Source organism: Hipposideros armiger, unplaced genomic scaffold (assembly GCF_001890085.2).
Source record: "Hipposideros armiger isolate ML-2016 unplaced genomic scaffold, ASM189008v1 scaffold_371, whole genome shotgun sequence".
Classification (NCBI taxonomy): domain Eukaryota; kingdom Metazoa; phylum Chordata; class Mammalia; order Chiroptera; family Hipposideridae; genus Hipposideros; species Hipposideros armiger.
The window spans coordinates 299,470-326,518 of record NW_017731721.1 but is presented as its reverse complement, the minus strand read 5'-3'; the positions used below and the strand labels follow the sequence as shown (position 1 = coordinate 326,518).

Here is a 27,049-nt window from a genome sequence, read left to right as displayed (position 1 = left end):
CACACACACACACACACACACACACACACACACACACACCTGTTCCCCAGGGCCATTCCCCTTGACCCAGGAAGCCATCTTCATGTGAAATTTACTCGTTGGCACTGCTCGTCCCTCCAAATCCAAGTTTCTCCCTAAGGTTGCTACATGGCCACATTAGTGTGACCCCTGGATGCTCTTTCCTTCAATGGCTCTTCTTGCCCTTCCCCTGAGCTCCCTGACAAACCCTTTCCTATTCTCTCCCCAACCTCCCCCATCATACTGATAGCCACTCTGCCAGCACTGGTAGCTTTAGAGACCTCCCCAGAGTATGCCTGGTCTGGGTTGGGGCCTCCCAACACCTTAGAACTCTAGAGGCAAGAGGGATGTCAGGGCAGATCCACAGAAGTGCCCTGTGAGACCCTGGCACCACCAGCCCAGAGATGAGGAGTTAGAAAGTCCAGAAAGCCAAAGACCTCAGAAACATGCACCTTTGGGACCTGAGGGCTCTGCCAGCCAAACCTGTCCCCAGACAGGCTGCTTTCTTTTCTCATGTATTTTGAGGGGACCAGGCCTCTCCTTAGCTGCAGCTTCATAGTGGCGGCTGTGGGAGACACTAGTTGGGAGGTGAAGCATTGTGGGACATTGTCCACTTTCCCGACATGCTCCAGGGCCCAACTTAGCACTTGGTGGGTTTGGGAGAGGAGGGAGGGTTGGTGCTGAGAGTGGGAGCCAGGCACATCGAGGTCCCAGGAGTGAATGCCGCATTGTTGGCCAGGCCAGAGTCACAGATAATTACCTCAATTAGTGACAATGGGAGAGTAATAAATACAGGCTTAGTGTCTCCTACCCCACCAGGGCTCCGAAGATTAATCCAGGCTGACGGGCGGGCCCTGAAAGGCGTGATGGACAATTCATTAAACTCCCCAAATGCCGCACAACCTGGGCGTGAAGGCTGAGTTAGCCCCCTGGGGGCTGCGCCTTTGTCCCAATTGTGTGTCTCCGCCACAGCAGAGCCGGGCAGCCCCCAGAGATCGGGGAGGTGAGTGGGGCTCCCTCAGCCGGACCAGGCGGCAGGGGGATTAGGCCTCAGTCCGGCCCTGGTTGCCCTGGCACAGCAGCCCAGCCGGGCTGGAATGTCCGTGGGGGGGAGCGGGCCGAGCGGTGGGGCGGGGCCGACAAGGTGGGGTAAGGGGGGCACACAAAACCGGGGGCAGGAGGAGTTAATTAGACGCCAGGCGAGGAGGGTGAGGGGCCACAATAGGGGCCTCACTTCCGAGGATTAATAGGGAGGAGGGAGAAAGGAGGGGTTCAACCCTGGGGGAGGAGAGCTGAAAGCTTCCCAGGGTGGCACTGCCCCCTCTTGCCCAGCTTGGCACCTACTTGGCAAGTGGCTGGGAGGTAGGAGGCTCTGGCAGCCTGGGCAGGTGCACCTCAGCATCCCATAGGGTGGCTGTTTTTTCCTCACATGGCACCTACATTGGGAAGATGATTGGGCAGAGAGGAGAGAAAGGGCCCTCTCATTTACTGGAGAAGTCGGGGAAGCAGGAATGTTTAAGGGCCCTGTTCTCAACCTCCCACCCCACCCCTTACTCTGAGGCAGAACCAGGAGCCTGAAGCTTTACCCTTCCTGATGATGCTACCAGGTGAAAGCCAAGGAGTCCTTAGCAAGGGCCGGAACTGGTAGGAACACATGGCAGTGGGGGCTGCTATGTGTGCATGCACATACATGTGCGCACAATTGTACACGCAGGTATGCTTATGCACAGGGCCTGGCCTTCAGCAGGACCTCGGTAAATGCAGGTTGAATGAATGAATAAACTTCAGTTTTGCTGAGAATAAATGGGCCTTGCCTGCACCATGACACAAAGCAAGTGGCCTTGGGCCCTTTCATTCTGAGCTCCCAGCCATGGCCCAGGAATGATTGGGACCCTACCTCTGAGCAGATGAGCAAATGTCCAGAAAAAATGAAGTGGCAGTGGTTCCTTCCCTTTGAAAAGGGAAAAAAAAAATGCAGTAGCCTCTTGGAAGCCCCACTTCCTCCTGTGCCCCAGGGAGCAGGGCAGCCCTGGCTCCTCCCTAGGAGCCACCCCCCACCCCCCATCCCCTCCCAGGGGATGACAAGGGAGCGAGTTGGCGGCAGTTCCCTGGGCATATTTATAACCTGCTGCTCGCTCACCAGCGTCTGCTTTTAGCCCAGACGGGGGAGGGGGCAGAGGGGTGGTCTGTCTCATGCTGGGCGCCCTGGCTGGGTGTGGAAAGAGTGAGTAAGGGTGAGTGGTGGGCAGCTCTGCATGGATATTCCTGCTCACACCACAGCCAAACAGCTTATTTTCTCCTCATTTTGTTATTTTTCTCCCTCTGGCCTGGAGAGGAGGACTGAACCAGCCTGAGGTGTGTGTGTGGGGGGTGCTAGACCCTGGGGTATTTGCAGCCCCACTGACAGGGTTTTTCCAGGGTGCATGTGGCAGGGTGTGTGTGGTGCCGGCTTGCTGACCCCCCAGGGACAGTGCAAGCCTGCCATCTGAGTTCCTCTCAGGTTTTCCACTCCCCCCCAGGATATTTCAGGACCAGCACCTCCCTCATTTGCTGAGGCCAACCATGTGTCCGGGGTCCCTGGCAGCCTCAGATTCTCCTGGGTGTGTGGCATCTGGCACCTGAAGATCAGAGGTGGGTGGGAGGATAGCCTGGGTGGAAAGGGCAGGGCTTAGACATCATTCCTGATAGCCCTATCCTATGGTGACCCCTCTGAGCTGCTCTGGGCCCTGAGACCTTAGTGAGGCCTCTCTCCAGGCACAGCTGCCTTTCTTCCCAGGATTTACCTGTTCTCGCTCTGCATGAGGATGGCACAGATGATCATTAAAAATAATTAGCTCCTATGTGATGCTTTGCAGCCCCTACAGCCCCATCGCTTGCGTTGTTCATTTTATTAGTGCATGCCCCGTTGAGGGTCAGTGCTCATTCTGCACTTCCCTACCTTCCCCTCAAAGTCCCAGCCCCTGGAATTAAGGGGCCTCCATGCTGAGGACTTGATTGTGGGAGTCTGTCCTTAAACCTTATGCACGCAGAGGCCTTTACGCTTTCCAGGAGCCTCCATTGGACTCCCTGCATTATACTGACAATATCTGTTGACATGCTTGACTCCCTGGCCAGACCATAAACTCCTCCAAGCAGGCACTATGGTGGTACATCACTGTATCCCCAGCATTTGGCATATGCCTGGCACAGAAGAGATGTCAGCAGTGTTCGAATGACCCAAGCTTTCATGCATGTGATTGCCTCGAACCTCATCACCTTCCTGAAGGAGAAGACTAACTACCTATAACTGCCCCTGTTTAATAGACAAGACAACTGATGCTGAGAAAGCAAGAAATTTGTTAAAAATCTAGTTTGGGTCAGAATGGGATTCATTGCTTTCTCTTGCTCTTCTTTCAGCTCCTACGTTGTAGCTCATCCCAGGGCCCCCCAACTTCTGAGCCTGAAAGCAGATACTGATCTAGTTCTTGGAGTTAGGAGTTAGGTGAGAGTGGTTGAGGCCAGCTACCAACACTTTGACTCCCCACCCTGCTCATTCTCCCCAACTCCAGGCATTGGTCAGCAGGAGCCCAAGCCCTCTCTCCTGCTTCTGGCAGCCCATTAACTTCTTGCTTTAGGAGCTGGGGGATCTAATAGTTCATTGGATTATAGATTGGGCATTCTCTGCAGGGAGTTCTTTACTGGAAACCCAAGGCCTGTCAGGTGCCTCCTACCCTGATCAATAAGGTTTCTATTCCTCCTCCTGGCTGCCCATCAGAGCTGAGCTGGTGCTAGCTTGGGGGAGGGAAAGAAAGGGAAAGGGATAGCGATGCAGGGTTTAGTAGCTCTTGACTCCACTCCCCTACCCCCACACATATCCAAAAGGCCAGCTGGGGTCAGAGTTCACACATTCAGGGAAAGGTGGGAGGCAGCAACAACAGCAAAAGAGTCCTGGGGAGAGGGGGAAATTCTCCAGTCTGCTAGGATCAGTAGCTGCCCTTGGGGGTGGGGTGCTTCACAGTTCACCCTGCCCTTCAGGTCTTCCCCTAGGGGAAAGTGTTAGGATTAGGGACAGGCCTTAGAGTTGAGGAAGGGGTTAGTGTTTGTCAGAAGTTAGGGTTAAGGTTAAGGTCACACCTAGAAGCGGAGGGAGGGGGATTTAGAGTTCGAGGTTAGAGACAGGTATAAGGCTGTGGGCAGGATTAGTACTCCATGGACTCTGGTGAATGCACACACAGGTGTCAGTGTTATTAGTAACAGAACCATCAATAGGCTCTTTATGGGAATGGCTAGCTTCATGGTTTGGTATGGGCCACACTTGGGTGTCTTTTTGGTTACATTGGTTTAAGCCTAGGCTGTATTTGGATTCTAGCCCTCCTGCTTCTTTCTTCTCCCCCACCATTACTCTGAGCTTCTGGGTCCAGGACTACTGGGGTCCTAGTAAGGTGTTTCCTTATTTTTTTTGGAGGTTGCCTTCCCCATTGCCCACTGCCTGACCACAGCTAAAGCCGATATAAAGCCGATATGCGTAGGCTTCAGGGGACCAATAGCTCCACACTGAGGGGAATAGAATCCTTTCTGCTTGAGATTCTCTTTCTTTGGTTTCTTTTTAGAATGCAGTCATGGCTATCATTCAATTGTAGCTATTTTCACATTGACTCTTCCAGATCGGAAAGGCAGGCTTAGAGTTTTTTTAATCACCATTCAGCGAAGGAAGAAACTGACGCGGCCATGCACTTGCCCAATATGACATAGCCAGTTGGTGTTCAAATAGGAAAAAGAACCCTGCAGGTGGGGTTGGCCGAGTGGCTCAGTTGGTTAAGAGTTGGCTTAAGAGCACAAGCTCTGAGCAACAGGGCCACCGGTTCGATTCCCACATGGGCCAGTGACACTGCACCAGAGCTGAGCTGTTGCTGAGCTGCCAGCAGGTGGCAGGATGGCTCAGCCGATGTAACAACAAGATTGCCTGTTCGATGGTGGGCTATGGGCCACCCACAACTAAGACTGAACTCAGCACCTTGAGCTGAGCTGCCGCCCGGATGGCTCAGTGGATAGAGTGTGCACTCTTAACAATAAGGCTGCTGGTTCGACTCCCCCATGGGATGGTGGCTACACCCACCCGCAACTAAGATTGAACACAGCACCTTGAGCTTAGAGGCCACGAAGCCAGATGGCGACTGGCGCCCTCCACAACCAAGATTGAAGAACAACAACGTGGCTGGTCCCCTTCCTCAATTCCTCAACACTTCTCCTCCCCCAATTCCCCAATAAAAAAAAATCTTTAAAAAAAAGAACCCTGCAGGGTCTTTGGGTTATTGACTAGGCTCTTCTAGAGACCTGGATCCCCAGTGGCCTCATTCAAGTCATCCCAGGGTTAGAATCTTAGGCTTCTGTTGCAGGGCCAGAAAATCAATCGCCCAACAATGTATCCTATTTGTTTAAGAGAGGTAAGCAATGGTATGTTCTGGATTCAAGGAAAAGCCATCAAGTCATTGATAAAAATAGAGATTTTATTCTGGAGAGGAAGATCCTATATTGGTGGGGGCGAGGAGCCACTAATAGCTACAGTGGAAGGAAATACTGATTCCGGTAGGCAAAGGCGTCTTTGAAAAATTGAGGAGTGGGGGAAGAGGAATCAGAAAAGGCTGGAGGGCCAAAAGAGAGAAGAATGGAGAGGGGTTGAGTGGGGTGGAAGTGGTCTCTGCAAACCAGGCTGGAACCCAGCACAATAAATAGTTTTATTTACAACAACCAAACTCGTGGCTTTGTATCCACGTTTCAGTGCAAATTATTTACACACTGATGAGGAGGCAGGACAGGAAAGGGTAGGAGGTGGTGGAGGGAGGCATGGCTCACAGCTGTTCAATGGCTCCACGACAGAGGCTGGGAGAATGGGGGTATTTCTGCTGGGTCCCCCAACCTCATTTTCCACATCACCACAGCTGCAGCTGCCCTTTCACCCTGGAATCTCCCGCTTCAGCTGTAGGTTGGCGGGAGAAAGACCCTGACGCCCAGGTGTGTGTTCAGGGTCTGCACTCTTGGCAGAATGGGAAGGGGCATGGACCTGGAGGAAACGGAGGAAAAAGGGGAGGGAGGGAGGCAGGAACGTCGCTGGCGCGGTGGCAGAGGATGAGTAACACCGTCTGGAGCTGACCCCTCATGGGGGAGGGGCGAATCCATTTCTCACCTCCTGCCCAAGCAGGGGGCAGTGCAACAGGGTCTCCTACGGAGAGGAAGGGAGGTAGGTCCGGGCAGGTCCATCAGGATGGCAAGAGGGTTCGTGCTGCCCCAGGCAAGTGGTTGCAGGAGTCCCCAGGTAGGAGGAGGTGGGAGAAATGATCGGATACTTATGAATCGCGGCGAGTGTGGCTGAACAGACTGGGCGGGCGCATATCAGGGTCTTAGGTGCCAGCGAATCTGCCTGGAGGGGGAGGGGGTAATGCTTGAGGAGAACGCTCCTGAGGGCGAGTCCGCACAGCGCCTCACAGACACTCGTGCAGTACGCGCGTGTGCGTGCAGTTGCGGCAGCTGACGTGACAGCACCAGTGGAAGGTGCAGTTGCAGCGCTCGGTGACGCGCTGCGTGCGCGTGCGGTGGCCGCGGCCACAGCAGAGCAGCTCGCAGCCGTCCAGCGCGGGCGACGAGCTGTTGCAGGCGCGCCCTGCAGTGCCCGCTGTACCCAGGCGTCCACTGTATGTGCAGAAGTTGGGCGATTTCTCGAAGTAGACGAGATCGTGGGGAGAAGGTGGCTTGTGCGCGGGGTCTTCCGGCTCCAGGCGGAGCAGTTCTGCTCGCGACGCGCGGTTGCTGCCGCGGTTGCCGTAGAGGACGCGCGAGGCGCCGTCGAAGCGGTCGCGCAGCACGTCTCCCACCGCGCGCAGCGTGGGCAGCCGCATCCAGCACGTGCGCACCGTGCACGAGCCGGACATCCCGTGGCACTTGCACTCCTGGCGCATCTCGGAGAACACGGTCTGGGGGGAAGGGAGAAGAAAGGCTGTCCCACGGCACTGCCAGAGCCAGAGCCACCATCCCAGATACCGCCCCCTACCGGACGCCGCCGGGACCTCTGCAAAGGTCCAGGCCTAGCTGAGCCCAGCGGATGGGAGGCAGGAAATACCCCGCAGAGATGGGGACACTAGGACTGACTCTGCTCCGCGCGGGAGAGTCTGTCATGGCCTCTCAGCCTTTTCTTTGGCCTAATTTTTTGAATCTGTACAATGGAAGGCTGTAGGCAGTGTGTTCTATGGGTTGCATGATTTCTAACCTCTTCAGTTCCACCTGCCCTAGTCCAGGCATCCCTTTGCTCCCAGCCACTATCTCTTACATTCTCTGGCTTCCTTCCAAGCCTCCCGCTCCCTCAGGACGACCTCTCATGGTTCCCTACCCTAACCCCTGGCCTTATCACGGACCATTACTTCCCAAGTCCGAGATTAGCCTGTGCGCAGATCCCTGCCACTCCGCTTCGGGCGCGGAGCCCCTCAAACCCGCTCACCGTGCGGCCCGCCTCGTTGTTGTGAAGGTTCATGAGGAAGCGCAGGTCCCGCCCCTTCTCGCCGGAATCCACAAACTCCCGGCCGAAGAGGCGGCCGAAATCGATGTTGTCGCTGCAGCCCCCCCAGTGCCAATCGGGTCCCCCAGGGCCGCGCCTCCGATAGTCGCACGTGCAGGACTCGATGGAGCCCTCGGAGCAGGAGCGCGCCACCGAATGGGTAACACCGGCAGAGGTGATGGCGAAGATAAATGCTGTTTCCCGACAGCCTGTGAGGGAAGGGAGCGGGGATCAGCGAGGAGGCACGCGGGGTGCGGCCAGCACCCTTAGTGGAGGGCTTGGGACCCTGAGTCCCGCGCCCCGCCTCCACCTTTGGAGTCCTGTGAGCCAGGCGGCGGGCTGTGTTGGGAAGCTGTTCTCATAGGGAAAGCACGTGCGTGGGCACGCAACACGTCCACGCTTTAATCACCCGTTACCGAGATTCAGGGAGCCTCGGTAGAAGTGGGACAGCTCCAGAGAGAAAAACTGAAAAGAGGGTAGGGAAAGAACTCTGCAACGCTAAGACCTCTCTGCAGCCCAAACATGGCCCACTCTTCAGCGATGCAAGCCTTCCTGGGCGAGAGGCAAGACGCACGCCTGCAGAGAGCAGTTTCCTAGGCACCTTTGTGTGTGTGTGTGGGGGGGCGGGGGGCGGGGAGAAGCGGTCGCCGGCCTGCGTCCACGACTCAGAACTCCGGTTCTCTGAGGCAGTGGCTCAGAAAAGTTAAGCTTCGTGCCCAGGGTGCACGGCTTGAAAGCGTCTGGTAGACCGATTCTGGTCCAGAGCTGGCGCTGGGCATAAAGTTCCTGGCCGGTTGATCGCGTGACCCTGCAGGAGCCCGGGATATCTTCCCTGCATTCGCCCACCCATGCCCTGGGGGTGACCCCGCGTTCCCCTGGCCCCGGAAGCGTCTCCTTCCTGAGTACCCACCTCGGTTGACGATCTTGCCGAAGAGGTGGGGCCCTGAAGCCGTGGGGCAGTTCCAGCGGCGGTTCCGGAACTGCCACTTGCACTCTCGCACAGCGCTCTGCAGCCCCCCGCTCACACTGTGCAGGATCCCCGGGTTCTGGCGGATCAGCCGCCGCTGTTTGCGGCTCAGCAGCTGCAGACTGGGTTCGAGCACCAGTTGCAGGCTCTTGGAGTCGGTCAGTAGGTTCGTGGAGGAGGCTACGTTCACGATGCCCCTGGTGAAACCCATGATAGCTCAGGCTCTGGAAGAGGACCTGCACCCTAATCAAAAAGGTAGTCCCACCCTGCTCTCTCCCTGGGGCTATTTGCCCTGAAAGAGCGGCAGGAGATCAATAATAAGGTAATGACTCCGAGCTCCCAGGCTCACTAGATTCAAATAACTGGTCGTCCAGACTTTTGTGTGCCCAGGAGTCTTAGGGCTGGTCGGGGCCCTGGATCCGGGGACTGGACAGGAAAAGCATGGGGACCCCGGAGATTAGATGTCCACCTTGTCTCTCAAAGCCTGCTTCCCGGCAGCCTAGAGAAGAAATCCTGGCCTGCAGTTCATGCCCACCCAAGGAGTGAGATGCTTAGAAGTCCCACCCTCTTCTTGCCTTCTAAACGCATGCCTGACCCTTCGCTTTCTGAAGCAGGGGAACCTGTGATGTGGCTACCGCCGTGAGGCTGGGTTTGGGGCTCAAGGAAGAAAGGCGGTGGGAGTGGGCTCCCTGCCTGGAGAATAGTGGACAGCCGCGGCCGGACCATTCACCCTACTTCAATAGAGCTGGATTCTCTGAAACAACTCCGCTCCAGAGCGCCCCTCGGTGTCTCAGAGGGAAGTCGGAGCGCTGGAGGGAGCCTGTCTGCAGACGGATCCCAGAGCGTGGGAGCTGGATAGGGCTGGCCCCTGGCTCTGCGCCCCGAGACAAGTGGCGACCCCGCACCAGCTCACTTACCACCATCGACCACTGCTGTTGGCGGCCAGGGCTGCAGGCAGAGCGGCCAGCGCCAGCAACAGTGTAGCAGAAACCCAGCCGGGCAGCAGCGCCCAGTGCCCCATGGCCTGCCCGGCCTTGCCTGCTCTGTGCTGCAGTTGGGGCGGCTTTGGCTGCTGCCCGCGACGGTGGGACGGGACGCGGCGGTGGCGGCAGTGGCGAGAGTTCGCAGTCTGGCTCTAACAGCCCTGGGGGCGGGCGGCGGGCTGCATGGCTCGCGGTCCCAGCTGGTGGGCTGAGGCAGCCACTGCGGGCGGCACCGCCTCTTATAGTTGCGGCGCTGGCTGAAGTGACGATGGGAGGCTGCCCTGCCGGGCCGCACTGTGGCACCAGGGCGCACCGGTGAGGGGCGCAGACAATGGGCAGCGAGCGGGCCGTGGCTCCCGCCCGTCTGAGCCGAGAGCTGACGGGCTGGCCGTCGGGGCTCACCCCCGCCCCCTGCACGGTGGCTCCCGCCTCCGGGCCTGCACTGGCCGCCGACCCCTCCCCTTAGGACGCCCTCCCACGCGCGCCCGCCTCACTCGTCTTCGCGTCCGGAGCCCGTCGGGGACCAGCGTCCGCCAGAGGGCGCGGCGACAATGTGCTCTGGTTTTTTTTGAGAATCCGCGGGAGCCCAGCCGCTTTGCCTCCCGCCTTGGGGCTGTCCCCTCGACGTCACCTTTGGCCCCACCGGTGTCCCCTCTCTCCCCCATCCTAAGTAGAGGAAGGAAAGCTGTGGTTCTGGGCAGCGACTCCAGGAGACGCCTTCCCTCCCAGGAACCCCCAAGGCTGGATAGAGAAAGAAAAGGGGGAGACTGGGGGTGGAGGTGGGGCTGTGGTTAGGGAAGTCCCGGGGGTGAGTTGGGGGGTGAGTTGACCAAACAGAAAACAGCCTGGCTATGAAGAGAAACCTGAGGAAGCAGCAGTTTGTGCTTATGGGCCAGAAGGCGCACACTAGTGGCTGTGTGGTGTGTGTGTGTAAGTGGGACAATGCAAATGTGAGTGCATGTGAGAATGTGTGTGAATGTATTCTGAGTGTACACACTCATGTGTGTCCTCCTGTGCAGAAACTCCATGTTTTGAGGAGGGATGTTAGAAACCACTCTAAAGAATCTTGGAATTTGGCTCAGGTCAGAAGGGATCATTAAGTCATCTTGTCACAGATGGGGCAGTGCATCATCTATGTGTGGGAAGGAGGTGGCAGCTATTGTCAGGAGAGACCCAGTTGACTGAGGGGTAGAGAATGTCTGGGACTGTGTGTGGAGGTGGGTGGATGGGTAGATGAGTGTGCGTGTGGGGAGATTAAATATGCATATATGTGTCACTCTTGTCCTGTGTACCTTGCATCATTCTATGGTGTGTCACCCTGTGGCATGTGTCAACCTGTGCATGTCACTGGGAGAGGAGGCTGAGCCAGCAACCAAGGTGGTATCAAGATGGAGAAGACCCCGAGTGGTTGAATCTCTGAGGACTAAGCTCAGAAAAGAAGGGCAGTGGAGTAGATGTCAGTTGTGTGTATGGTGGGGAAGGACTGGGAAGAGAAGGACTGCTGGCTAAACTAAACCCATAATAGGGCGCTTGTGCCTCCATCTGTTTGATTCTTTTTGGATTTTTCTGTCAACTTTCTGTCTTCCCCCCAAACTCTGGATCTCTCCGCTCTCACCACGCTGGGATACCCAGAGTACCTGCAACCATTCCCTCTGTTGTATACTTTTCTCTTCCCTCCCAGGGATTCCAGCTCAGCTTCAAGGCTACCTTGGCCTCCTATTGAAGAAGTGGCTGCTGTTGCCTATACAGGGCATGGGGAGCACTGCCAGCCTGGTTATCATGCCCACTAGCACACACAACTGGCCCCTGGAAGGAGGGAGGATCTCCCTCTTTACATCTCTTCCCCCATTTTAGAGAGGAAACAGTAGATTAGATAGTTGTCCAAGGTCCACGTAGCTGATAAATGAATTAATGGTAGAACCAGGCTAAAACCCAGACCATGTTGACTCAAAGCCCATGCCCTTCCTTTCCACCTGACCAGCTATTTGTGATTGTGTAGCAATAGCAGGCCGGGGGTGGGGGGTAGGGGTGGGGCTTCTCAAAATTGACAGAAAAATAAAAATGATCTCTAGGATCTTCCTGCCTTCCTTTTGGATCCTCTCTTTTTCATGTCCCTTGCCTTTAGGGTTCTTTCTAACTGAGTAATGTACCCAGACCCAATCCTAAAGAGTTCCAAGTCCCATAAATGACCTCCCCTCCAAGGAATAAGTGCCTGATAAGTTTAATTAATCTTCTTGGGGCACTTGCATTTTAAATGAGATGCATATTAACCCAAATGAAGCCTGATGGAGGTTATTTTTGAGGCCCTTTGCCCAGTCCATTGTACCTTGCTCCTCTAAGAATTCAACCCAGAGGGACAATGTGTACTGGCTCAACATCCTCCACAGGTCCCAAACCCAGTAGTCTCTGCAGAGGGCACCCAGCGCAAAAGGCTCAGGTAAATAGACAATGGACCACAGGCAGCTTATCTTTTATCTCTTAGATGTTTCTCCTCACTGGGGCTGGGTGAAGAACTCTTTTGGCCTGGTGGATTGATAAAACCCCGTGGAGGTGGGAGATGGGCCAAAAGACAGGAAAGCCTTGTTTGTGACCACTGGTGACAAGCAGAGGTGAGATGAGAAAAGAAGGAGGCAATATCCTTTGTTCCACCATTCCACCCACCAGGAGTAGTGGGAAAGAGCAGGAGGGCTCTAGGTCTGGGTCACACTATGTATGATCTCGTCTAAATTTCTATTTAGGTCAAATCATTACTCTATCAATTGTCCTCTGTTTCTTTCCTGCATCATCAACTTACTTCTTTACTGGATCACGCCCATCAGCATATAAATATGCTGTAATAGCTTCTGTCTAAAAAATCCAAAGACTTTTTTTGATACCACACTACTACCCAAGATTGTCCCCATTTATCTGTTCTCTTTTACTGCAAAGCTCCAAAGGGTTACTTTAATCACTAGTGCCAACTTCTTTTCTTTATTCTCTCTTTCCACCCTAATCACACCTTTGAACCCACTACATCTCCTTATCAAAATCATCCATGACCTCTGTGTTGCTCTACAGTTGCATTTCAGTGCTCATCCTAAATAGCAGACAAAATCAAACACTCCCTCCTTCTTGAAATATTCTTTTTTTTTTTTAAGATTTTATTGGGGAATTGGGGAGGGGAACAGACAAGTTGCTGTCCTTTTGTTCTTCAGTCTAGTTGTGGAGGACGTCGCTTCACTGGCCCATGTTGGTATTCTCATTGCGCTCTTCCCTGGTGAGGCAGATAGGTCGCTGGACACTGGATGGCCGCTCACGATGGCTCTTGGCAGCTCATGCCGGCTGCCAGCCGCTTATGGTAGCTTATGGGAGCCCACTGCAGCTCCACTGCAGCCTACGCCATCGCCAGCGACTCATGGCAGCCAGGTCAGGCTGTTGTTCACCATCTTAGCTGTAGAGGGCACAGCGTCACTGGCCCTAATGTGGGATCCGAACCGGGGCCCTGCTGCTCAGAGCTGGCATCCCAAGCCAACTCTTAACCAATGCACCACTCAGCCAGCTCTTCTCGAAATATTCTTACTTGTTTTCTGGAACACCATTCCTACTTCCTGGGCTGCTCACCTTCCTAGTCTCCTTAATCTGGTTCCACCTTGTATACCCAATGTACCCTCTAAGCTAAATTGGGACTGTACCTCCCAATTCAATCTGGAGCTTCTTCTTAGTCTATACTGACTCCTTTGGTGAATTAGTCAGTCTCATGCTCCCTAATTTGTATCTCTGGCCCTGAACTCTGAACTTGCACATCTAACAGTAGAACAAGCATCTCAAAATGCACATGTCCAAACTGAACTCCTGATCCTTCCCTCACCCTAACCTGCTCTGTCATCAGTCATCCCCATCTCAGTAAATGGCAACTCCAATGCTTTAGTTGCTCAGGAAAAAAATTTTAGAGTCATGTTTGACTCATCTGTTTTCTTATACTGTACCATCAAATCATTCAACAAACCCTGTCCTTCTGTCTTCAAAATATATGCAGAACCTGATCCATTCTTACCACCCTACCGCTACAACACTGGTCAGAGCCACCATCACCTCTCTCCTGTATTATTGCAATAGCCTCCTAACAGCTCTCCCTGCTTCTACACTTACTTCCCCCAGTCTATTCTCCACACAATAGCCAGAGTTATTCTTTCTAAAATGAAAGTCAGATTATTTCATTCTCCTGCTCAGAATTTTCCAGTGATTCCCCATCTCACTCAAAGGAAAAAGCAAAATCCTTACAGTGGCCTATGAGACCCGATATGATCTCACCCTGCTCCTTCTAACTCCTTGTCCTCTAACTTCATTGCCTACTACTCTCTCCCTGGTGGGTTCCTCCCTCCAACTACACTGGCTTCCTTGCTAATCCCTTGAATATACCAAGCAAGCTCCTGTCTCAGGATCTTTGCACTTGCTTTCCTGTCTTCTGGAATGCCCTTCCACAGATATCTCCATGGGTTTGTTCCCTCACTCCCTTTTCCCTCCCCCTGTATAAAATGGAATCCCACTACCTATCTCTTTTACTCTGCTTTATTTTTCTCTATCACTTTTGACCACGGATAACTTTAAAGGCTTGAAGTAGAACATCGGTAGTAAACCACCCCCCCTGGAATGGGAACAAGGGAGAGAGATGTCAGAGGGGAAAGGGGCTTTACACTGATCTTGGGGTTTGGGGAGAAAGCAGGGAACTTGGGCTGAGTTTGTGGGCAGAGGAGCCTACCTACTTTCCTTTGAAGCACCAGCAGGCGGCACTGCCTCCTTGGACTAGGAAGCCATCCGCCTCTGGTAGAGAAGGGGGCAAAGTTCTGTCTAGAGTAATCCCACAGACTTGTTAGGGCCAAGTGCTGAATGAGGGGGTGCTTTCTGAGAGTCCAGCGCAGTCAGGCTGCAGACCCTTTGGTGCCTCCAGGTGGTGGCCTACGGTGCTGCAGCAGAAGGCGTGAGAGGCGGAGGGTGGGCAGCGCAGCTGAGCTCACCGCTGCGGGCGCATCTATCCCTCCCGGGCCTATAATTTGGGTTCCCCGGGCCTGGCCGCCCCTATCAGCGGCTCAGCAATAGATGACTCACCCGGGACCCTGGGCCAAGGCAAACACAGCGGGAGGAGGAGAAGGAGGTTCCCAAGGCTGCTCTCGGCTTTAGCCACCGCCTCAGTTGCTCGATCCCCCGATCTCCAGGGGCCCCCATGATTTTCTTTGACCCCCGCCCTCCAGGGCCCCAGGGTTCTTTCCAGATTTCTCCCACTACACCCTCCATCCCTATAATAGGAAAGCAGCGCTCCACTCTTCTCATCAAGGGGAAGAGGGACCAACTTATTCCCACTTGTTCCCTGAAGTCAGGACAACCCCCCACTTTCCCCTCAAGTCATGGCCCCAACCCTTGTCAAGGTCTCTCTGGTTCCCGCCCCTCCCCTTTCCTGGAGCTGGCCGCGTGCTTGGGGTATTAGGCAATGGGTGTGTACCCACAGCCCTCTCCAGGCCCCGCCTGCCCCACCGCCCTCCAGCCGCCTGCCTGCGGGTCAGTGCTCAGGCCAGCCGGTCGGGCTGAGGGCACTGGGGGCCAGCTCAGGCCACCCAGTCTGCCTGCCTGTGGCCTCCGGTCCCAGAGCTATGCTTCTACAGGGAGAGGGACCAGGCGTAAGGGTCTTTGGATTTGGAACAGGCCAGGTTGGGGAGCCCTGGAGTCACTGATAAGTTAGAATCCATAGTTCTGACCCTGGCTCTTCTTTGGCACCTGACTACACTGCAACCCAACAAGGGTAGAATCAGCAGAAACAATCCAAAACCTGAGGGTGACCCAGAGACACACAAATGTCCAAGGAGTCCCCGTGGGAGAAGAGGGGCATAGGAAACCTCGCCCCCCTCCTCTAGGTGTAGTCTTGGGTGTAGTTCCAGGTTGACATGCAGGAATAGGGCAAGGACACTGGTGAGGTTCACCAAATCCATGTGTGAGGACGAAAGCTACTGAGATAGGGCTTGAGGATTATGGTGGCCTCAAAAACCACACATAGCTTGGTTTTTGGCCCCTAAACAGGAAGGAGAGGCAAAGACTCTAGGGCTCCTTCTCTTCCTCTCCTGCCTCCCTACCTCCCTCAGGTGGGAAAGCCGAGAAAAGCAACCTTCTGTGGTCACAGCTGTCCAGTGTCAGGAACCATGGCACATTCACCTCCCCAGCCTGCTCAAGGTTTGGCATATAAAGATGGTCAATAAATATCCCAATAGGGCCAGCCGAGTGGCACATTGGTTAAGAGCTGTCTTGGGACTCCAGCTCTGAGCAGCAGGGCCCCGGTTCGGATCCCACATGAGGGCCAGTGATGCTGTGCCCTCTACAGCTAAGATGGTGAACAACAACTCAACCTGGAACTGGGCTGCCGGGAGTTGCTGGCGATGGCTAGGCTGCAGCCCCTGCTGCAGTGGGCTGCGGTGAGCTATCATGAGTGGCTGGCAGCCAGCATGAGCGGCCAGCAGCCAGCGTGAGCTGCCGTTAGCCACCAGTGAGCGGCTGTCCAATGGCCAGTGAGCAACTGCCTCACCCAGGAAGAGTACAATGATAATACCAACATGGGCCAGTGAAGCGATGTCCTCCACAACTAGACTGAAGAACAAAAGGACAGCAACTTGTCTGTTCCCCTCCCCCAATTCCCCAATAAAATCTTTTAAAAAATAAATAAGTAAGTAAAAAATAAATATCCCAGTAGATGAAAATCACTGATCTTTGCGATCCCTCTGCACCCTAGACAACAGTGCCCCCTACAGCATGGGGCAGGACTTGCAGCAGCACAGGCTGGAGGCTGGCTGCCCAGCGAGCTGCATGGCCACCACCAAGGAAGAGATGACCGTGGCTGTGGGTTTCAGCCCCGTGGCTCTGCTTCCCTGGGGGGCCTGTCTCTGAGTCAACGTGCCAGCCTTGGGCTTGCAGGGCCAGCCGTGCCTTGGGCTGCGGTCTGGCAGGGGCGGGCGGGTGGCTGGGAAGCCTGGGGCCCCTCTCTGGCAAAAATAGCCCGCAGTGGTTAGAGCTAGGAGGGTGAGTCAGGCAAGAGTGCAGTGGTGCCTAACCCCTTCGCTGCCACCGGAGCTCACTAAGGTGGTTTGGCTCCGTCTGTGCACCCCAAGATCAGGCTCTTTTCCTGCTGCCCTAGGGTTGGACTCAGTTTGCGATCCTAAGGCCCTCCTCTTTGCATGTGAAGCAAGTCTGCGAGCCTGGAGCAGGAATATGGGCCACCCAAAGTGCAGACCCTGGATCCCAGGAAGGGCAGGAGGCTTCAGCCAGCAAGGATGCCTGCAAGCCAAAAGAAGGATAGGAGCAGGCTGAAGATCTCTGGGGCTACCCCAGCCTCTGCTAGGGCCAAACTCTGAGGTCAAAGCTGACCCCTCCCAAGGGGCATGCGCAGGGCTCAGAGGTGGGTGTAAGCCAAGCCACCCAGAAGGGAGCTTCTTCCACTGGCTCCCAGAGCCCTGCGGTGCGCTCTTGCTGAGGGCTCTGCACACAACTGTCCAACGACGGACGTCAGTTCTCAGCTCCGTTTTCATCTTGTCAAAGAAACCCTCCAGCCATTCAGCGCTCCGCGGAGGAAACTGAGGCAAAGAGAAATGACCACTTGGGACCAGGGTCCTGGCTGCCTAGTGTGGGTCACTACACCCTCCTTGCAGCCTTGGCTACTCCAAAGCAGGTGAGAGGAACTCTGGTCACCTCCTCCTTCAGTGGTGCCAAGCCTGAACCCGGGCGTCGGGGGAGAGGGTGTGTGTGTACGCTAGGAGGAGGGGGAGCGACTGCGCTCCCGAGGTCAAGGCGGGGGGTGCGAGGAGCCGGGTGGGGATGCCCCGGGCTCGGGGAGGGGCCGCAGCTCTGTCAGCCACAGCAGAGCCGCCCGTGAGCTCCGCGCGATTAGAGCCAGAGCCCCCTGTTCTTTGCTCGCCCGCTCGCTAGCTTTCTCTATCACTCCCTCCCTTCCTCCCTCCCTTCCTCCCGGCGGCCGCGGCGGCGCTGGGAAAGCGGCGAAGAGGAGTGGCCCTGCCCTGGAAGAATGCGGCTCTGCCGAGGGGGCAGAACCCGACGCAGTCTCCCCACGGTTTGAGCAGCCCGAGCCCAGGCTATCCGATCCCGCCGGTTGCGGACCCTGCATCAGAGCACCTGGAGGTAATCGGAACTGGGAGAGCAGGGAGGGCAGGGACGCGCACACGGGGACGAGACAGGCACTCGGGTAGTCAGACAGACATATATGCATCCGCCCACAGGGGCACAGAGATTCAGAGAGAGCCAGAGATATTGCCAGAGATAAAGACCCAGCAAATAAAGGAGTGCCCCCGGATTTGGAGGGCAATGAACGCGAAAGCAAAGGGGTGGGGACTGAGGCTGGGACCTGTGAGAACCAGATGGGCGACGCGGAGGCGGAGAACGTGTAGTTTGGAAAGGTGGCAGACGAGGAAGAGGACTGAACCTGCGCCACGGTCCCTTTCAGGAGGGAACCAGGTCTCCTCCCTTTCTTGGTCGCACCTGGAGCCTTCCCTCTCTCCCTACTGCGGAGGAATAGGGTAGAGCTCGTGGGGAGCCCATTCCTCCACCCTTCTCACGGAGGCTGCCTGCCTTCGACGGCACCTGGAGGCGACACTTCCCCCACCCCCACCCGGCTGGCTGTAGGTGGTGGGGAACCCCCTCCCAATCCCGCCCCCTAGCCCTGTGAGGGCGTGAAGCTGTGTAGGGTGGGGGAAGCGAGTCGTGGGGCCCTCGAAGAGGGAGCAGTGGGCGAGGTGGTGGAGTGGTGTTTGTGAGTCTGTTTGTCCGAGTTTGAATGTGAGTGTGTGCCTGGCGTTGTGTCTGGCTGGGTTGGCTCCAGGGGAGCTCGAATAAGTCCCAGCTGCGAGGATTCTTCCTCCAGGGCCCAGGGACTGTGGAAATCAAGGGGGTTGATTCTTACTGTATCGTTTGGGGAGGGACGAGAAGGATTAGTGGGGTGACATTGGTGGGTTAGGAGCCCGAAGTTGGGCATCCTTCGGTTGGCCGGGCGAGCCATCCATACCGGAGCCATCCTTAAGTCTCCCTGTCCCGCAGGCCCTGATCAATTTGCCCACCGGCGCCTTCGGGCCCGGGCTTCGACATGCCGGAGGAGCCCCGGCCGCGGCCTCCGCCCTGGGGCTTCGTGGGTCTCCTGTTCCTGGCGTTGTGCAGTCGGTGAGCAGTTTTCCCTCTCACCCAGCCCCGGAGAGAAAGCCTGGGCTAGAAGCTCTCCCCGGGGCGGAAGGAGTCGGACGGGACGCGAGGCCTGGCCCACAGACCCTTAAACGCCTTCTCTGTTTCCAGGGCTCTGAGCAATGAGATTCTGGGCCTGAAGTTGCCCGGCGAGCCGCCGCTGACTGCCAACACTGTGTGCTTGACGCTGTCGGGCCTGAGCAAGCGGCAGCTAGGCCTGTGCCTGCGCAGCCCCGACGTGACGGCGTCCGCGCTTCAGGGCCTGCACATCGCTGTCCACGAGTGTCAGCACCAGCTGCGCGACCAGCGCTGGAACTGCTCGGCGCTCGAGGGCGGCGGCCGCCTGCCGCACCACAGCGCCATCCTCAAGCGCGGTGAGCCTGGCGGGGCGCGTTTGCGCCGCCGCAGGGGCTGAGGGTGGGGGCAGGCCGAGGCGAGAGGAGGAGGGAAGGGATGGGTTCACGACTCGGAGAGGGGCCTCTCCGGGAATTCCCCCCGGGAGCCTCGCAGAGCTGGGTCTGGCCACCCGTCTGGGCCCCTGCGCTTCTGACTTCCACCTGCTCGCTGCCGGCAAGGCAGCTGGGTCCCTGCTCCCCTACCCTAAGGCCCCCTTTCCTGCCTCCACCCAGCTCGATCTGTGTTGCACCTGTGAGCAAGAGATGCCCCTAGCCCTGGAAGCTTCAAACGCCCCCCTCATTTCCTCCCCCAATTTTCACCCCCCTCCATCTCTGAGGGACAAGCCCAGGCTGGTGTCCCCAGAGCTTCAGCGGAGGTGGGGTGCCGCCCCCAACTGTTTAAGGGTTAAACCTACTCCCCTAATTGCTGGGGTTCCCAGGAGCTGAGGCTGGGAACAAAGACCCTGATGGCTTTGAAGCAGGGGAGGGAGCAGCCCCCTCCTCTGTGCATAGGGGCCCCAGGTGGCTCTCACCTGAGCAGGTGAGGAAGGCTGGAGAAGTGGAGAACAGGTCACTGCTGGCCTGGTCTGGGAGGCATTGCTGCCTCTTGCCAGGCCATGCTGGAGTTTACTCCTTGGAGGAGTAACGATCCATCCTGGGCTGAGCTCAAGGGTGGGGGCAGTTCTTCGGGGACTACAGGGTTAATAGGCAGCTGCCATCTGCGGGGGAATTCCCAAGACTTGTGCAAACAGCTTCACCCCTGGAGGGTTGGGGTTGGGGGGAATCAGGAGGCTGAGCTAGGAGCCCTGCATCCTGGGGTGGGAAAAGCCTGGCCCTTAAGGAGGTGCTGTTTCTCATCCTCTCTGGGTCCCAGAGAGCCCCTGCCTAAAAGGAAGTGAGCGACCCCCACTTTCTCCACAGGACATGGTATAGGGAAAGGCTTTGATGCCCAAATGAGAAGCATATCTACCTAATCTTGGGAAAGGCTTGTCATCCTGAGCCTCTGTGACCCCTAAAACAAAACAAAGGAGCCAATATTTTAAGAGGACCTTAGGGAAAATTACCCCCACCTCTCTCCCCTTTCCAGTGTTTTATAGAGTAATAGCAGGTTAGGATAAACATAAAGGGCAGTTTTAAGGACAAATATAAAACTAGAAACTGGAAAAGGGAAAGACAGCTCTACAGCTCCAGTGCTTTGGGGGTTTTGGGGTGGTGTAGGGTAGGTTGGTTAAAAGACTGATTAAAATAACCCTGGAGGAGGAGGAGGAGGAGGAGGAGGAGGAGGAGGAGGAGGAAGAAGAAAAGAACCCCAAGGGCCTCTGCTTCCACCCCACCCGAGCTCCCTGCAGGGCTGGGGAATTTCTAAAGCTTTCAGATGTAGAACTCAGTGAACACATCTTCAAAGACCACAGGGACTCCCTTTTAGTCATCTCCCACCCCCCAGGGATCATTTGCTCTAGGCAAGCTCTCTCATCCACACCTGAACATCCCAGGCTTCCAGAGCCAGGATAGACCTCAGAGATCATCTCAAACCATCCTCTCACTTTATAGATGAGGAAACTGAGGCTCTGCACTTACTGTTCCCTTCCTTCTCCCGTGACTTTCTCCCAAATTACTCAGCTAGTAATGGCAGGGTCAGGACTCAGTCAGGAATTTCTGGAATTGGAGGGTGGCTGTTTATTTCCTTCTGCTTTCCTACTCTCAGCTGCCTGTCAACCTTACCCCACCATCACACCCTTTTCATCCCCAGGTTTCCGTGAGAGTGCTTTTTCCTTCTCCATGCTGGCTGCTGGGGTCATGCATGCGGTAGCCACGGCCTGCAGCCTGGGCAAGCTGGTGAGCTGCGGCTGCGGCTGGAAGGGCAGTGGTGAACAGGATCGGCTGAGGGCCAAACTGCTGCAGCTGCAGGCATTGTCCCGGGGCAAGAGTTTTCCCCACACCTTGCCCAGCCCAGGCCCTGGCTCGGGCCCCAGCCCTAGCCCCCAGGACACATGGGAATGGGGTGGCTGTAACCATGACATGGACTTTGGAGAGAAGTTCTCTCGGGATTTCTTGGATTCCAGGGAAGCTCCCCGGGACATCCAGGCACGAATGCGAATCCACAACAACAGGGTGGGGCGTCAGGTACGTGTGTGCACCTTGCCCTGGGTCTTCCAAGCTTTCCAGGGCTGGTTAGAGTTTGAGAGACACAGCAGACTAAGAGGATGAGATGCGGTGGGTGATTGTCACCATCTGGGTGGTCTCTAGCAAGTAACTTAACCTCAGTTTTGCATCTGTAAAGAGAGTCTGAGGATACCTACCTTACAATGTCATTAAGAGTGGGCTAGCAAATAGAGCCCCTAGCAGAGTGCCTCCATCTTTGGCAGGTACTCATTACACGGTAGCTATGATTATAGCTGCCTTCCCTACAGAATTTAGGGGTGTTCTGGGCCAGACTCCCCATTTTAGCTAGTGCTTATTCTGGAAAGAGCACTGGACTGGGAGTTGGGACGACTGGAGTTGAGTTCAGTTACCAGCTAATTATCAGCTGAGTCTCTGTTACCAGCTAGTGATTGAAGATGGGCAAATCCCTCTGCGCTGGCTTCAGTTCTCCAACTATAAAATGAGGGAGTTAGGCTATCAGCCAGCCCTTTCTCTTTTGATATTCCACGGTCATTGGTTATTCTTGCCTCCCTGTGTTCTCTGTTCCCTCCCCTCTCCTGTGCCTCTGTGCTCTATCCATTTGCTGCCCTTTCCTTTACCCCTTCCCCCTCTAATGCTCTAGGTGGTGACTGAAAATCTGAAGCGGAAATGCAAATGCCACGGCACATCAGGCAGCTGCCAGTTCAAGACCTGCTGGAGGGCTGCCCCAGAGTTCCGGGCAGTGGGGGCAGCGTTGAGGGAGCGTCTGGGCCGGGCCATCTTCATTGATACGCACAATCGCAACTCTGGAGCCTTCCAGCCCCGCCTGCGTCCCCGTCGCCTCTCAGGGGAGCTGGTTTACTTTGAGAAGTCTCCTGACTTCTGTGAGCGAGACCCCACCGTCGGCTCCCCGGGCACGCGGGGCCGGGCCTGCAACAAGACCAGCCGCCTGCTGGATGGCTGTGGCAGCCTGTGTTGTGGCCGTGGGCACAACGTGCTCCGGCAGACACGGGTTGAACGCTGTCATTGCCGCTTCCACTGGTGCTGCTATGTGCTGTGTGATGAGTGCAAGGTCACAGAGTGGGTCAACGTGTGTAAGTGAGGGTCCTCTCACCACAGGCTGGGGAAAGGGAGGGGCACTTTTCAGCCTTTTGCTCTGATTTCTGTCCAAGGTCAATCTTGGCCCCTGGAAGCTCAAAGTATCTATCTAGAAACAGCTTTAGGGGTGGTGGGGGTCAGATGGAGTCTGTGATTTGTGGCCTTGTCCCCCACAGTCAGAGGGCCTTGGGGGGAAGATGTCAGCTCTCTTCTCCTTAAACACCTGAATGGACTAAAATGAAATGCACTGTATCGCCCCCCTCTTCCCAACCCTGGGGTCCCTTTAACTCTAATTCATACTCCTTTTGGGAGTCCCTAGACTTTGACCATGCTTCTCCTTTGAGGGCTAGCCCCAGGCATTGTGTGGAGCCATGAGACCTGTATCTAGAGAGACCACTAACTCCATTAGCTGTTCCCAAACTCCTCTACTGCATCCTGAGCCCCCTCTTGTGGGGTAATGGGAGACAGTCGTAGAGAGGTTTTTCTTAGTGAAGGGACAGAGTGCTGGGGGTGCTTTCCCTTGAGTCTTTAGAGTCATCTGTCCAGGCCCTTAGAAAAGCTGTCTTCCCCCGTTCAGATGTTAAAGGGGACCTTTCAAAGGAAGAGTTGTATCTACAACTCTCTGAGCCTCGTTTTCTTTCTTCAGCAGGAGGGGTGGGAATAGATAATTTATTGTACTGAGACTTGTTCTTGGTTCCTGTTTGTAACTAAAATAAATTAAGTTTCTGGACCAGTGGATGCAGATGGTGATATTTCTGCCCACACTTGGGATCCCAGTCCCTGGCTTATTTTCTAGGTGAATTCTTCTACTCTCCTATACTCAATGACTTTATTTACATATATCCTGCCTGGTCCCACAAACAATTTGAAATGGTCCTCAGTAACTTAGCTGGCAACTTTTAGTGTGAAAAGCCAGGGGAGGCTTCTAGGTGTGAGGGGCTAGAGATCCAAACAGAGGCTGTGTTTACTCTCTATGTGCCTCAATTCCAGATTTTGCCTTGGTCACTGCCTTAGAACAAGGACTGGCTTTTTTTTTTTCCTTGTAAAGGTCTTGATAGTGAATATATTAGGCTTGCGAGCTTTGTCTCGACTACTCAACCCTGCAATAATTACTCAACTCTGCTGTTGTAGATCAAATGCAGCCGTAGACCATACATAACCAGATGGATGTCCAATAAAATTTAATTCACAAAAACGGACTGTAGGACCAGATTTGGTCCTCTGGCTGTAGTTTGTTGACCCCTGCCCTACACCATGTGGTCATCTCTGTTTTGGGGTTTTCAAGTCCTGAAGATATCTCAACATTGAACCTGGACCCAAAAGAGCAGGTGCTTTTCTCTCTGGCTCTAAATCAGAGAACTTGCTAGGTAGATACAAGACTAATGGGAAACATATAAAAGGGATTCCTATGCCCAAAAGGGGAGTTTTTTCCCTCCCCTCTGGAAACCTGCAAAACCAGCAGGTTCTCCCACTGAATTATCTGCATATGTATTTTGTCCTTCCTTATTCAGGGCTCTTCTGCATTTAATCTTAGTGAAATAATTCCTTTATCTTTTAGGAGATGACCATAACTAAAGAAAATAATTTCTTTAGTTATATCTTTGAAACCAAACCATTATCTTTCAGTTAGAAAAGGGATATGCACCACACATTTAGGACTTTACAAGTGACTGTTTATGGGGTTGCAAGATGCTGACTCTAACAGGTCATCTCGTTGGGCAGGGAATCTAGAACTATGTAGTTCTCTCTATGCCTTTAGGCAATAGGTATATCTGCTCCCCCAGTTACTCTCAAAATCAGGTGAAATGATGGTAGCACCAGGGTGGAGAGGACATTTTGAGGAATGTTGTGTCAGGGCAGTATTTTGTGGCTAAATTTTATGTCCCAAATATCCACTTTAGCATTGAGAATTCTGGGTTTTGAAATTTGATAGAGGCAGGAAGGTATCTCATCCTTATTTCAGGTACTGACTGAGTCTAGTGTGGGAGAGAGGAAGGCAGCTAGAATGGACATAGGATATGAGAGAGAATAACACTAAAGAATATCCAGAAATCTCACACACTCAGGAAGAGCAAGGAGAATCTCCAGTGGAGACTATTTCAGCTTTTTCCTGTTTCCTTCCTCTGTACTCCCTTTGGCTCCTTCTCACTTTCTAGCTCTCATCTTTCGTCAGACACACTCTGTGGCAAACTTAAGCCCCAAACCACAACCTTGAGAAATTCCAAATGGATTTTGTCAGCAAGGCCAACACCCCCCCCCCCCCCCCCCCCCCCNTCTGTTCCTTTAAAGAGAATTAAACAGCATGGATATTTTAAATTTACTGGGATCTTTTACAATGTTGATTCTAGGTACCCCCCCCCCCCCGCCACCCCTGCTCCAGGCACAAGAGCTGGGCTCAGGCCCAGGCCCAGGCCTAGGGTCAGTGGCGGGAGTGGGAGTGTGCAACCCACAAAGCAGGGTGGCTACAATTTCAGCTTTTACTTAGCTCTACTGGATGCCAGAGGGAGGGAGAAAGACAGATGCAGTGTAAGTCAGGACTCTTTGCCTCCTTCAGTTCCAGATGAGCTCTTCTCCCTTAGCCAAGTGGTTGGGAAGCTAGGGAGTGGCAGTGGCTGGATAATTGCCAGTTGGACAGCATCCCTCCTGTCTTTGCTCCTATTTGTTCCATGGGAAGCACCCAGTGATGCTGCAACAGATACGTTCCTCTCAAGACTCTACAGGGGTGAAGGACAGAAGGGATGGGAGAGTCTCCAGTTCCATTCATCATTTCTGACTCAAATGTTATGGTACTTGCTGCTAACCATATTAGGCTGAAACCATTTCCATCCTTTGGTCACACCTGATCCCAACCACTAGAGGACCTGAAGTCTTGGGCTGGAGCACTGACAGAGTTGCTCAAGGCATGTTGATGTGGTTGGTTGGGTACTGGGTAGTAAAGTTTAATTTTCATGATCAGTGTGGGGGCATAACCTGGTGGGGTATTCCTAGAAACTTCTAGGAAAAGAAATGGAAAGAATAAAGTAATCATGTGGCGGTATCACAGGACCCACTCTAGGAGTCTGGAGGAGTCTTCTGCCATTTAAAACACAGAGCTTAGCAGGGCAAAGGCCCTTAATGGCAACAGACTGAGACAAATTCTACTGTTATAAACATGCTCCTTGTTATCCATCTCATTCCTCACCATAAATTAGGGTCCTCTTGGCTTCACATTCTAGGGTCATGTTATTTTCCTAGTTAAAATACGACAGGAAACAGACCGGGATAAGAGGTTAGAGACTGGTGAATGCATACACCAGGATCGATGGCGATAAGGGGTAGACATAGTGTGCCTATCTATCAGCCTAGTTTTTCTTGGAAGGAGACTAGAAAGAAGCCCAAAAAATCCAGAAAAGCAACAATTTTGGTTGAGGCCTTAGGGAAGTCCCTTATACTGATGTAAATGGAGAGAGAGGGCACTTAAAGAATCTTCTTCTGTTCTTAGCATTACTAGTGTCCTTCTTCTATCACAGCCATACTGTTCTAAGGCAGCTTTGCATGTCTAGACCAGGTGCAGAAATGAGTGTGAGGGAAGTGGGAGTGGGCAGGAATAGAGAAACATGGGTGCAAAGTCTCTCACTATCCTTGGGATACTAAAATTCATAATCATCTAGGTACACTTCTCCAAACTACACCTCTGAATATGAGGCTTCAATCATTTGTCTTTCATGTTCCAATCTCCTAATTGGTCCAGAGTTCAGTTTCCTTCAGTCTCTTAAATTCATCACTCTCCCTTCTCTTCCCTACAGGAAAGGATCTCTTTATTTTATTTTATTTTTTAATTAAAAAAATATTTTTATTGGGAATTGGGGGGATGGGAACAGCGCTGGGGAATTGGGGGAAGGGGAACAGACAAGTTGCTGTCCTTTTGTTTTTCAGTCTAGTTGTGGAGGACGTTGCTTCACTGGCCCAAGTTGGCACCATCATTGTGCTCTTCCCAGGCGAGGCAGATCAGTCGCCAGCTTCTGGACGGGGGCTGCTGGCCACTCACGCTGGTTGGTGGCTACACATGGTAGCCCATGGCAACCCACTGCAGCAGTGGCTGCAGCCTAGCCATGGCCAGCGACTCACAGCAGCCCAGCTCCAGGTTGAGCTGCTGTTCAGCATCTTAGCTGTGGAGGGCAGTGTCACTGGCCCTCATATGTGGGACCCGAACCGGGGTCCTCTGCGTCCCAAGCCAGCTCTTAACCACCCCGCCACTCTGCTGGCCCAGGAAAGGATCTCTTGATTCAGACCCCTGAGTAACCTAGTCTTAAATTAGGAGTGGTAAGCAGCAACACTGGTGTAGGAGGGCTCCCGGGGATGCTGCTGGCTTTGGTTAAGAAATAAAGATGAGCTCTGGAGGATCTGGATTTGCCCAAGGAGCACGCTCCCCCCACCCCTCTCCCGGCCTCTCAGTCCAACCCGTTTCCAGTGTGGCCAGCACGTGGCCCCAGCCCTTAAATTCTAGTATGGCCCTGGAGCTTGGTATTGTCACCTTGGTCCCCGCTGCTTCACCCCTAGTCACTGGCTCTCGCCTCCGCCGCCCGCTGTCTCCAGCCCCCACATCGGACCCCGCCCGGGGTTCAGCTCTAGCGCCCGGCTGCCTCTGCTGCAGCCGCTACCATGGTGATAGATCTCGCGAGAACTGCTGCTCCCTGCCGCGCAGCTCTCGCGCGATCGGGGAGGTGGGAAGTATCCCAGTCTGGGGGTGGGGGTGCGCCGC

At 54.5% G+C, this 27,049-nt stretch overlaps 2 protein-coding genes across 3 annotated transcripts; one reads left to right on the top strand and one right to left on the bottom strand.

Moving 5' to 3' along the window:
- Positions 1-5,430: 5,430 nt before the first annotated feature.
- On the bottom strand, positions 5,431-9,572 carry WNT1 (Wnt family member 1). Its single transcript, XM_019662224.1, has 4 exons — positions 9,428-9,572; positions 8,454-8,707; positions 7,487-7,752; positions 5,431-6,965 (listed from the first exon to the last, which is right to left on the bottom strand). The coding sequence occupies exons 1-4, from the start codon at positions 9,529-9,531 to the stop codon at positions 6,477-6,479; spliced, it is 1,113 nt and encodes a 370-aa protein (XP_019517769.1). The 5' UTR covers positions 9,532-9,572; the 3' UTR covers positions 5,431-6,476.
- A 6,970-nt stretch (positions 9,573-16,542) lies between these two features.
- WNT10B (Wnt family member 10B) lies at positions 16,543-23,038 on the top strand. Of its 2 annotated transcripts, XM_019662216.1 has the most exons (6): positions 16,543-17,177; positions 17,435-17,644; positions 18,557-18,676; positions 18,806-19,068; positions 20,840-21,213; positions 21,854-23,031. In XM_019662216.1, the coding sequence occupies exons 3-6, from the start codon at positions 18,603-18,605 to the stop codon at positions 22,310-22,312; spliced, it is 1,170 nt and encodes a 389-aa protein (XP_019517761.1). In that variant the 5' UTR covers positions 16,543-17,177; positions 17,435-17,644; positions 18,557-18,602; the 3' UTR covers positions 22,313-23,031. The 2 variants fall into 2 exon arrangements, with proteins under 2 accessions (XP_019517761.1, XP_019517759.1); XM_019662214.1 differs by having other exon boundaries at positions 16,543-17,644; positions 21,854-23,038.
- The last annotated feature ends 4,011 nt before the right edge of the window (positions 23,039-27,049 follow it).